The sequence below is a fragment of the Nematolebias whitei genome, chromosome 16 (genome assembly GCF_014905685.2).
Source record: "Nematolebias whitei isolate Nwh7 chromosome 16, NemWhi1, whole genome shotgun sequence".
NCBI classification, from domain to species: domain Eukaryota; kingdom Metazoa; phylum Chordata; class Actinopteri; order Cyprinodontiformes; family Rivulidae; genus Nematolebias; species Nematolebias whitei.
This window is the reverse complement of record NC_056513.1, coordinates 15129896-15142678: the sequence shown is the minus strand read 5'-3', so window position 1 is coordinate 15142678 and position 12783 is coordinate 15129896. Positions and strand designations below refer to the sequence as shown.

Below are 12783 nucleotides of genomic sequence, written 5' to 3'. Positions count from 1 at the left end.
ATATATATCTATCTATATATATATATATATATATATATATATATATGATGATATATTACAAGCAAGTAGATGTTTAACAACCCATTAAAATACACCAAACTGCAAGAAATCACATCTGCTTTATTCAAGATTTTCCAGAGGATTTTCAGGAGGTCCCTGATCTAAATAAATTAAATATAGATTTGTCCCTGTGGGAGGCATTTAGAAGCAGTTTTTAAACTATGTGTATGTTTGATTTATGTCTCCTCAACACAGGTGGATCTGCTGGGCATCCTTCATTACCTTTGCCGGGTGAAGGCCCTGAAGACTCCTCAGCGTGCCCGTACTGTGTCTACTACAACCAAACGAGTAGCAGTGAAAATGCAGATGAAGACCAGCATCCCGGGTGCTGTAACTCCTGCAACAGCCACGGCGACGACCCGTGCCACTGTAACAACCCCATCTGCGGTAATGCACAGGCATCTGAGTCAAAGAAAAGACTGTGGGAGCTCTGCTGGATGAGACTCCAAAGCAAACTGGAACTTATCGTCGGCAGCAGATATTTCAGCAGAGGAATCATGATTGCCATCCTTATTAACACCCTGTCGATGGGCATAGAGTACCACGAGCAGGTAGGCTTTATTTCTGCATACTTGTGTGTGGACCTGGATGGAAAACTTTTAGATTGAATGTGACCGTGGCGTGATTGACGTGCTAATCACCGTGTGTGGGAGAGTCAACAAACTTACTCTCCAATCAACACGTACAGCAGCAAGCATATGGGATCGCAACGTGCACGTGTGTGAGACCACTCGTGGGTGTGTGCAGGCATGTTTCAGGAGACGGTTGGGGAAACTCATAAGACCTCAAGTGTTAATTAAAGCGTGACCCTGGGACAGGAAAGAGATTGAGCAGAGAGGAAACGGAGCGGAGTCAGAGAAGCAGGCATGAACGAAGGGAGAGATGAGGTGGAGGAGGACAGATCTGACATCGTGATTGGCTGAAAGGCAGCAGCAGACTGTAGGGAAAACGAAGGAAAGGTTTTGTTTGGCTCCCTTCCCAAACACTGTGACGGATTGGGATGGCCAGAGCCAATGTCTTGTGTTTAAGGATAATAGCTGCTATATTTTATCCCATTTTCACGTCAGCAGACTCTCAGAAAAGTCCAAACTCTGATATAGTATGAGGATATCTGAACGAATACAAACTCATCTTCATTTTCCTCTCAAACATGCAGGCTCCTAAAGTTTAATTTAACATCATTTCATATTTTCAATGTTGCTGAGAGGACATTATACGTCATTTTGCCTAACTTAAGCTTATGCATGTAAAAAAAAAAAAAACTAAAATAACTGTTAAAATGTCAATTTACTAAATGATCAAAACAGAAAAATGGATGAATGAATTAAGACTGTTGAATTGATATCTTCTAATTTAATCGTTAATGACTTTTGTTCATGGACAAAAAGATAAGAGAAAAAAAAGACAAAATGCTCAGAAAAAAACCTTTATCCATCCATCCATCCATTTTCTTCTGCTTATCCAGGTTTGGGTCGCAGGGGTAGCAGCCTAAGTAGGGAGACCCAGACTTCTCTCTCCCCAGCCACTTGGTCCAGCTCCTCCGGGGGAATCCCGAGGCGTTCCCAGGCCAGCCGAGAAACATAGTCCCTCCAGCATGTCCTGGGTCTTCCTCTGGGCCTCCTCCTGGTGGGACGTGTCTGGAACACCTCACCAGGGAGGCGTCCAGGAGGCATCCTAACCAGATGCCCAAGCCACCTCAACTGGCTTCTCTTCGTGTGGAGACGCAGCGGCTCTACTCTGAGTCCCTCCCGGATGACTGAGCTTCTCACCCTGTCTCTAAGGGAGAGTCCAAACACCCTGCGGAGAAAACTCATTTCGGCCACTTGTATCCGAGATCTCGTTTTTTCAGTCACAACCCAAAGCTCATGACCATAGATGAGGATTGGAATGTAAATTGACTGGTAAATCGAGAGCTTTGCCTTTTGACTCAGCTCTCCCATCACCACGACAGACCGGTGCAGCGCCCGCTTCACTGCAGATGCCGCACCTATCCGCTTATCGATCACTCGCTCCATTTTTCCCTCATTCGAGAACAAGACCTTGAGATACGTGAACTCCTCCAATTAGGGCAGGACCTCCTCCCTGACCCGGAGAAGGCACTCTACCCTTTTCTGGCTCAAGACCATGGCCTCGGATTTAGAGGAACCGATTCTCATCCCGGCCACGTCACACTTGGCTGCGAACCGCTCCAGCGAAAGCTGTAGATCACGACCTGATGAAGCCAGTTAGATCACATCATCTGCAAAAAACAGAGAAGCGATCCTAAGGCCACCAAAACGGATCCCCTCAACACCTTGGTTGTGCCTAGAAACTGAGCCCAAAAAAAAAAAACTTTAGTCACAGACATTTTGCAGATTTGGTTGTGTGTTCCTGTCAGAAATTCTGCATGTAAGAGGGGTGTGCTGTCATAGCAAACTATTGCAAGCATTTATTAAAATTGTGCATAAAAGCAGTTTTTAAAAACATTCAAGAAAACAAAGTTTCACACATTTAAGAATTTCATGAGGATAAATACAGCTGCAGGAGGAAGACAGATAAAATGGCATTTTCTTTAATATGTTTGGACCTTTTCAATAATTTAATCAATAAAAAATATTAAATGTAATGGTCTATGGTGGAAAATAGAGGTGGTTTATGTTATTTTATATTAGGAGTTAATATTATCAATCTGCTGAAATGCATTTCTTTCTTTCTTGCAGCTGCAGTAACTTTATGTCACGATGTCTGTCAATACGTTTTCTCTTTGACACTTATTGCTGAAGTTTGAAACCAAAAATTGCTCAGTTTTATCTTAGTGACTGAGATAATTCTTTTAGCGTCCTCAAAAATCTTTTCTCGCATTAAATACTTTTCACTTTTGAGTTTACAAAAGTATTTAAATATTCATTTGGTTTTTACCATTCCTATGCTGCCCTTGATAAATCTGATGGGTTTAGAAAATCCACAGAGCTTTTTTTGTTGTTGTTTTGTGGAACAATTTTCAAACCGTTCTGTTTCCAAACACAAATCTTTGCTCAGCTTTTTCCTCTGTTGCTTCTCCTCAGTTTGACTTGATGCTGCCACACATTTCAGTTTAAAGGCAACATCTGGCAGAGAAATAAATTTATTTATTTATTTATTTATTTATTCATTTCATAACAAAATAAAATACATATCAATTAACATATATGTAATTAGAAAACAATTATAAATATAAAATGAAAGGTAGCAGATGAAGAAAAAATCTTATTGAATCTGCTCCTTATTTATCTAATAAACCATTCAAACAAACATATTCAGAAAATTATCAGAAACAAGTAAATAACTCAAGTAATATTTCAAATATCCAACATTTTTCATGAAATACATTCATATATATTTTTTTAGCAATTGAATTTTTACCATTTTCTTAAATACCGAGATTGATTTAGCTTCCTTAACATCTAACTCCAAGTCGTTCCACAGTCCAACACCCTGAATTAGGGTAGATCTTCCCTTCAAACTGGTTCTGAATTGTGGTTTAACAAAAACATCTTTCCCCTTAAGATTATAATTACTAGCTCTTTTTACACAATGCATTTGGATATTAGAAGGCAATGTATTATTATGAGCTCTATACATGAATGACAAAATGGTATAATCCACCAAATCAGGGAACTTCAACAACTTCATTTGACAAAATAATATACTCCTTGTCTAGATATTCTTTTTGAACTCTAATTTTTCTGCAACTGCATCATGACTTAAACTAATAAATAAGTCAAGCTGAGTATATTTTGTTATATTTTTCTTGTAATTTCTACATTTTGGAAAAAAATCCTAAACTTGGACATGGTATTTTTAAAATCAAAGATTTTATTTTGCTATATTCAAACATCTTGTCCACACACAAATAGCTTTTGTTGAGAAATCTGAATATTTTATAACTCTTTACAATGTGGAGATCTTTAAAAAACTCAGTTTCTGTTGGTTTTGTGCGACACCTGCTTCGTACTCTGTGTTCTCGGGCTCCCAAACAAATCTGGCATCACAGCAACCGTCCTGTGTGGAGGAGGTAAAGGTTCGGGAGAGTTTTGTTTTAAGCCTGTTGTGCACGTTTGATTTTTGTAATTTACCTCAAGCCATGCGAGTTGCAAACAAGAAAGATGAGCAGCGGGACAGAATTTGCAAGCAAGTTTACTGCTAAAGATACAACTAAACAAAAGCAGAGAAGGTACATTTTTGAACATATTTCATGAACTACAAAACAAGCTTAGATGAAAAATGAAACTTTTTAGTTGTGTTTTGTTTGAAGAACGTACTTTCTGTGAAAGACTTCTTGTGTTGGTGTTTTTCCATTATTGATACCCATCGCTTACCACTGTCCCCAATGAAGCTTTAGGACACTCTGGCCATTGCCTCGTCCATCTCATTCCATCCTATAGGCAGAAACTAAAATCTGTCAAGCCTGCCGTTAAATCTGTAAGGAAATGGACTGACGAGGAAAAGCAACAACTGCATGAATGTTTTCACTGCACAGACTGGAGTGTCTTTAAAATTGCTACAATAGATGAACATGCTGACGCAGTGACATCCTACATCACAATCTGCGAGGACATGTGGACACCTACTAAGACCTTCTGCACAATTCAGTAACAACAAACCATTGTATACAGCAAAGTTAATGAAACTGTAGAGCCAGAGGGGATGCCTATAGCAGAGAGGAAAGAACTCTGTATAAGCTGGTCAGAAACATTCTGAACAGGGAGATCAGAGCAGCAATAAATAAATAAATAAATGTGCTGAAAAGCTGAAAGTCCAATTTTCAGCCAACCTAACTCGGTGTGGAGAGATCTGCTGAACATCACGAAATACAGATGTTGTCCGTCGTTCGTCACCCCCCACCCCCCAATTTTTTTTATTTAAATCAGGTATTCAAAGGCCCGACTGTTGACCTAAACAACTTCTATTGTATGTTTGAGAAGGCCTTCACTCTCATCACCCACCCTATGTCAGCAATTACCTCCTTTACACCCCAACATCTCCAGCTCCTCATCTCTGTGACAACCAGATAGGCAGAAGACCAGGAAAGCACCTAGTCAAGGTGGTATCTCATCCTCCAGTTTCTCACATCTTTAGCAGCTCACTGGAGTTCTGTGAAGTTCTCTCCTGCTTTAACCACTTAACCATTCCAGTCCCAAAATAAATCCATCAAAGGACTAAATGACTACGAACCAATAGCTCTGACATTTGTGATCATAAAATTTGTTGAACGTCTAGGGTTGACCCACTTGAAGGACAAAACAGGTCATCTTCTTGATCCCTAACAGTGTGCCTACAGGATAAACTGGTCAGTGGATAATAATGTCATAAACATGGCTGTACACTTCATCCTGCAACATCTGGACATCAAGGAACCTACTTAAGGATTCTGTTTGTGGACTTCAGCTCAGCGTTCAATCCAGTCAACCCATAGATACTCATCACCAAGTTCTCCCAGCTCAGTGTTTCTCTTGCAGTCTGTCAGTGGGTCACCAGCTTCCTGACAGGCAGGAAGCAGCAAGTTAGGCTTGGCAATATCAGGTCTGAGATAAAGACTAGTAGTGCAGGAATTCCTCAGGGATATGTCCTCCCTCCACTGCTCTTTCTCATCTATACCAACGATTGAACCTGCTGTTAAGATAAATAAATTTATAGACAACACTGTCATTGGACTGATAAAGGATGAGGACAAGTCTGTGAATTGAATGGAGGTTGATTATCTGGTGTGCTAATGTACCCCCATCAACCTGGAGCTGAACACCCTCAAGACTGTGTAGATGAGAGTGGACTTTAAGAAATACTTCCACTACAGCCCCCCTCAGAATATCCAACTGCCTTGTGTCATCTTGTGCCATTTCCAGGGAACTACAAATTCTCAGGATCTCATATGAGAAGTTAACACTGTCACCATCCTCAACAAAGCCCAGCAGAGATGGCATTTTCTACAGAAACACTGCAGAAACACAATCTGCCACAAGAGCTGCTGAGCCTTTTCTTCATGGCTGTCATTGAATCCATGCTGTCTGTGTACATCCATCACAGTCTGGCTGGGTGAATCTACACAGCAAGACAAAAACAGATTGAAGAAGACAATAAAAACAGAGAAAAGATCATCATTGCTCCCTCCCCCCCTGCATGACCTTTATACCTATAGAGTCTGTCATTTTTACCAAGTTTGTCTTGAATATTGAAGAGTTTGGTTTTCCAGGGACCGAAAAAACTTCCAGACTCAGAACGTAAAAGGTAAGTGATTTTTTTGTGTGTCAACAGGGAAAAAGGGACCAGGGAGATTTGCAAGGCAAGGGGTAAGGTGAGTATTTTCACTCTTGTTATTAATTCTCAACAGGTGGTTAGACAGACGGTACTGTTTATTGTTTCTTCACAGGTTTGGGAGAGGTTGGAGGATTTAATTTCCAGTAGGTAAGAGTTCAATATGATGGAGAGTGACAGCTGGGACTAGAGATGGATGCAGAGAGCAGTGATGTCCAGTTGTAGGTTGTAAGGTGTGAAGGTGGAGTTCTAGGAGTATACAGGTTACCAACATGGGAGATGGCAGACTTGAGATTCCAGAAGGGTTTGCAAGACGATGATTCAATGCTCAGGTGGAGAGTTGTGGCAGGTCCTCTGCTTAAATCCAGTCCCAGCTCATCAGGATCTCAGCGTCAGCTGTGGTCAGTGAGCACACCTGTATCTCATGAGCAGTGAGTATGGTAGGAGCAGGAACTGAAGTCCTCACAGAATCAAGGAGGGCCAGAAACATCGTCAAAGACTCTTCTTACCCTGGTCACTACTAGCTCTTTCCTTCTGGCAGGCATTGTCATTCCCCGATCTGTTATGGAAGCACGATCTATAGTGTCAGCTCATTTACGCTTGCGCTAAAAGGAATACTTCTGGGTCGCACGGATCGCCGTTGTTTATGAATAAGAACTGTCTTAATTTACTTAGAAATATAAGTGCTCTATCTCTGCCGATCTTCATGTAGCTAATTTATGCCACTCGTATTTCCGTTAAAATCATTGACATATTTGCGTCACTGGTTAAGATGATATGCGACACATTAGACCTGACCCCCAGCCTGGGCTGAACGAGAAAACCCTGCAAGGTACAGAATTACTTACTTCCATGGTAAAACAGTGCCGCCCAGTGGTGAAGCTGCATATAATTTTAACCATGACGTAAATATGTCAATGATTTTAACGGAAAGTGTCGTAAATAAGCGACATAATCAGCGGAGACAGAGCACATACTTTTCTAAGTAAATTAAGACAGTTCTTATTTTATTCATAAACAGAATTACAACATTGTCTTGAAAAAATAATCAATTTATAGAAAGAGATATTTTAATTAATATTAATAAATATGGTATGTTTAATAAATATATTTTATTAATAAAGTAGTTATTTCCAGTACATTTTCCTTAATCTAGCTTATTCAATGGCAATCTGTGCAAGTTTTGATGGACTTTTTGTACCCTAGAGACCCAGACAACACTGAAGTTGTTTTTATCATTTTTGTTTTTAGCATAATCCCGCCGCCATTAAATTTCATTTGTGTACTGAAATGTTCAATAACCGCTATAAAATTGTAAAATGTATTTTAAAATAAAAGGTTTTTGTTTTTCTGTATTTTGTCATGTTGTTAATATGGATCTTCTCACCATCTTGTGGCATGACATGTTAGAACTGGCCAGAGAAACATTACAAACTATTGTAAATATGTAACTTTTTATTTATTTGGAGTTTTAAGATAATAGTTGAGATTTCTGGAAGTTAGGTTATGAAAGCTTGGACACAATTGATATATTACCTGCTGTAGATAGCACTTTGAAAGATCTTAATTCAAAGAAACAGAATTATATCTGACAAGTTAGTGTCTAGTCTGAACAGCGCCAAGACTAAAGTGAATTGCTCCCATTAAAACATGACTCTAATATGAAAAAAAATCATAGCAGTAAGTATCTATAGCAGGAAAATCGCAATATGTCTGTACAGATCTACAGCAGATAAGATATTGATTGCTTTTAACCTTTCCACAGAATCCTAGTTCAGACTATTCTTTAATTATGTTTTTTTAGTAACATTTTTCATTCTCTTTTTGCATGTCTTTCTCTAAACACCAACCCCTCTTCTCCCTCAAACACCAAATCTCTTCAGCCACAGGAGCTGACAGACATTTTGGAGATCAGTAATATGGTCTTCACCAGTCTCTTCAGCCTCGAAATGATGCTCAAGCTCCTGGCTCTCGGCCTTTTTGGCTACATCAAGAACCCTTACAACGGCTTTGACAGCATCATTGTCATAATCAGGTGAGGAGAAGATGCTTGTCCCCATGTTTGTCACCCAAACAGAAATGGTGTGATTAAATCCCCCTCTTGTTATTGGGGAATCCTTTTGATCCTTGCAGCACAGCTTTGCAGCTGCTGTCACAGTGATGCTGATTGAAGTTGCAAGGCCAAATGGTTTCATTCAATGTCCAGTGGGCCTGCGTTCACTTTATTATGTAGTGCTACAAGCTGAATTATGGATCTGTGTGTTTGAAGCTTGTTTACAGTGTCCGTTCACCCTCCCTCGCTCTCATTATAGTTGAAGGACTGGAAACATTTTGTGTTTTTAGTAGCCATGTGTCAGATAAAATGTAACCCATGCTGGAAAATAGAAGCCAAATGAGCACAGGCTACAGTGCAAAAGATGTGAAATTGATGATTAGTGCCATAATTGAGACTTGCATAAGAATAAGGCCATAAAGACACCTAGCAATCCCAGTAACTCAAATAGCAAATACTCTTTCTAATCTACCTTTAAACTGAAGTTTTCCAACAAATGTGTATTCAGAAATAAACCTTTTAATTCTTATCCTTTTAATGTTCTTTGAAAAAGTCCATTTTCCTCTGCTGACTACCAGGAAGTCTCTACTTATAATGTTTGGTGTCATTTAAGACTTTGGCATTCCCCTTTTAAATATGGATCTGGAATTCTCACTGACATCCCTCCAGACCAATAAAAGTTTTCAAATCAACACCCAATTAAACAAATTAGCTTGTTGCCAGGCCAGGTAACCGATTGCCAAATTTCAATAAACTGCATATTATTTTGATGCTTTTGAAATGGATCATTTGAAAACAACTCGGTATTGAAAGATTCCTTATTGTGACTTATTCTCCAGCACAGAACACAAATAATGTATCTCCTGTCCTAACAAAAGTATTTTTTGTGGGTGACACTGTTGGAAACTAAGCTGAAAAGTTCCTGCTACATTTCAGTAGACACCAACCTCTTTGTGGTTTGAGTTTCAGTGTGTTTATTTCCTCTGTGGGTTTCAGTGTGTGGGAGATCGTGGGTGAGGCTGAGGGAGGCTTGTCGGTTCTGCGGACTTTCCGTCTTCTTAGAGTTTTGAAGCTGGTTCGGTTCCTTCCTGCTTTAAGGAGGCAGCTGGTGGTGCTGATGAAGACCATGGACAACGTGGCCACATTCTGCATGTTACTGATGCTCTTTATATTCATATTCAGGTATTGTTTCCCTGTGTGAAGGTGAAAATACGAGTCTAAACACAATTCAAAGTAATTTCTTGGCTTTTCCCCCTCTTTGTAAACGCATAATTTCTTAACCAATCACAGTGATAAATGCTGACTTTTTTTACATCAAACATTTAAACATGTATCATGTTTCACTTTAAAATACAGTGACAGTGCTGCAGATTCTCACACAGTTTATACATTATTATATAATACACATGTTTTCTTATTATTATAATAAGTATAATTCCTTGCATTAATTTGTGTTTTTGCAGCATTTTGGGGATGCATCTGTTCGGCTGTAAGTTTGGCTTGCGACAAGTCAGTGGAGATACTTTACCTGACCGAAAAAACTTTGATTCCTTGCTGTGGGCGACAGTCACTGTATTTCAGGTTAGAAAATCACTTTGTCTGTCTGTCTGTCTGTCTGTCTTTACGTCAGTGTTTATAATAGCTGTTTACATAGCCCCGTATGCTAATGCTAAAGACGCCCTGTGGGAGCTGCATGATATTAGCTTGCTGCAAAACAAAACCTGAGGCATTTTACACAGTGGCTGGTGACTTTAACCATGTCAATCTGAAAGACACATGGCCAAGGTTTTATCAGCATGTGGCCATTCCTACACGAGGAAATAACACACAACATATTTCCACAAATGTACGAGATGCATACAAAGCCATACCCCACCTCCACTTAGGACTCTCTGACCATATCTCCATCTTTCTGGCCCCCACTTACCTCCCCCTGCTGAGACACTCCAGACCAACACAAAGAAAAGTCAAAAGTTGGATGAAGAATAGTGACTCCATACTGAAAGTCTTTGCATGCACAGACTGGCAGGTCTTCAGAGAAGCTGCTGAAAATTAAGGGGAGCTAGACCTAGAGGAATATACATCCTAGGTTCTGGGATATATTAGCAAGTGTGCTGATGATGTTACCACCAGCAGAAATGTTAAGAGCTACCCAAACCAAAAACCCTGGCTGAATGCAGAGGTTCACACCCTGCTGGAATCCAGGGACACTGACTTCAGATCTCGCAACTCACAAGAGCTGAGACGGATAAGGAAAGAGCTGGTTGTTGGTATTATAAAGGCAAAAGCCACATATGCACAGAGAGTCCAGGGTCAATTCACTTCACAAGACCCACGGAGCATGTGGAGGGGCATTAAGTGTATTGCAGATTATAAAGGCAGAGGTTCACAATGCCCCATCACTACCTGATGCCCTCAACAAGTTCTATGCGAAGACCCAAACAGACCTCCCAGCACCAGACTCACCTCACCACTGGAAGAAGAGTTTCTCAGTGTGATTTCAACAGAAGTAAGGAGTACCTTCAGGAAGATTAACCCTCACAAAGCAACTGGCCCAGACAAGGTGCTGAAAGACTGTGCCGATCAGCTCTGCGAGGTGCTGGTCGACATCTTTAACTTCTCACTCACCTTGGCAACAGTACCCACATGCCTGAAGACCGCCACCATCATCCCAGTCCCAAAGAGCTCTACAGTGACTGGTCCGAATGACTATTGGCCAGCAGCCCTCACCCCGATAGTCGCTAAATGCTTCGAAAGACTGGTCATGACCCACATCAAAACAACTATCAACATCAGTGAGGACCCTCACCAGTACGCATACCGCAAAAATCAATCAACAGAGGACGCCATCTCCTCTGTGGTCCACACTGCTCTCACCCACCTGGAGCAGACCTACTGTACATCTGTATGCTCTTTGTGGACTTCACGTCTACCTTCAATACCATGATTCCCCCAGACCCTGATGGACAAACTACTCACACTAGGACTAAGCCCCTCCATATGCTACTGGGTCCTGGACTTCTTATTAAACAGACCACAGTCTGTGAGGATCCATGGCTTCTCCTCCTCCACCATAACCCTCAGCACTGGCTCTCCCCAGGGATGTGTGTTGAGCCCTCTCCTGTTCACTTTGCACAAATATGATTGTGCAGCTACCCATCCAGGCTGTTATATTGTAAAGTTTGCAGATGATACAGCGGTGGTGGGATGCATCACAAACAATGATGAGTTCAGCTACAGGCAGGAGGTAGAACACCTGGAGAGCTGGTGCAGCAAGAACAACCTTCACATCAATGTGAAGAAGACGAAGGAGATGGTTGTGGATTTCAGATGGAACAACCCCCCCCCCCCCCCCCCACACACACACACACACACACACACTGAATATAGGAGGATCTGAGGTGGAAGTGATCTCCAGCTACAAGTACTGTGTGCAGCTGAATGACAACCTCAGCTGGGGCAACAACACCAGCCTGATCAAGAAAGCTCATCAGAGACTCTACTTCCTCAGGCGGATGAGGCGAGCTGGTCTGAGAAGCTCAGTCCTCACCTCCTCCTTCAGGTGTGCAGTGGAGAGCATCCTGTGCTCCAGCATCAATGTGTGGCATGGAGGCTGCACAGCTGCAGAAAGAAAAGCTTTGCAGAGAGTGGTGAAGGCTGCACAGAAGACTGTCGGAGTCAGCCTCCCCACCATCACATACATCTACACCTCTAGATGCAGGAAGAGAGCCACCAGCATCATGAAGGACTCCGCTCACCCAGCACACTCACTTTTTGCCCCACTCGCCTCAGGAAGGAGATTGAGGAGCATTAAGTGTAGAACCACTAGACTGAGGAGCAGCTTCTACCCTGAAGCTGTTAGACTCATGAATATGTAATCAGGATAATCACTGTGGAGAAAAAAAAATCACTGTAATGCCACTTGATTGTTGATGTGTGCTGCTGACTATCCATATTGCTGATCTCATGCTGCTGATTTATTTCATGCTGCTGCGTTCATTCATACTCATCTGCTCACACAGACTCATTTTCGGGCTGCTGTTGTTCGGTGTATTGTTTTTGTACTATTAGTGTTTAGTGTATTCTTAGTTTTAGCGTATTTCTTAGTTCCAATCTTAGATCATATTACTGTTTTTCATTACAATTTATACTTTTGTTGGATGTAACTGGGACCCTGTGTACACAATTTCCGTTCCACCACATGTACCACATGTGGTGCATATGACAATAAAGAACCTTGACTTGACTATCTATCTATCTATCTATCTATCTATCTATCTATCTATCTATCTATCTATCTATCTATCTATCTATCTATCTATCTATCTATCTATCTATCTATCTATCTATCTATCTATCTATCTATCTATCTATCTATCTATCTATCTATCTATCTATCT

General features: G+C 41.0%; 1 protein-coding gene across 1 annotated transcript in view; it reads left to right on the top strand.

Annotated features, from left to right (window-relative positions):
• LOC119422360 (voltage-dependent T-type calcium channel subunit alpha-1H) overlaps window positions 1–12783 on the top strand; it is a 98703-nt gene that overhangs the window by 37951 nt on the left and 47969 nt on the right. The window contains exons 10-13 of the mRNA XM_037689716.1: window positions 256–611; window positions 8214–8365; window positions 9380–9565; window positions 9847–9964. Of these exons, the coding sequence (XP_037545644.1) occupies window positions 256–611; window positions 8214–8365; window positions 9380–9565; window positions 9847–9964 (812 nt within the window). The remainder of the gene's footprint in view (window positions 1–255; window positions 612–8213; window positions 8366–9379; window positions 9566–9846; window positions 9965–12783) is intronic.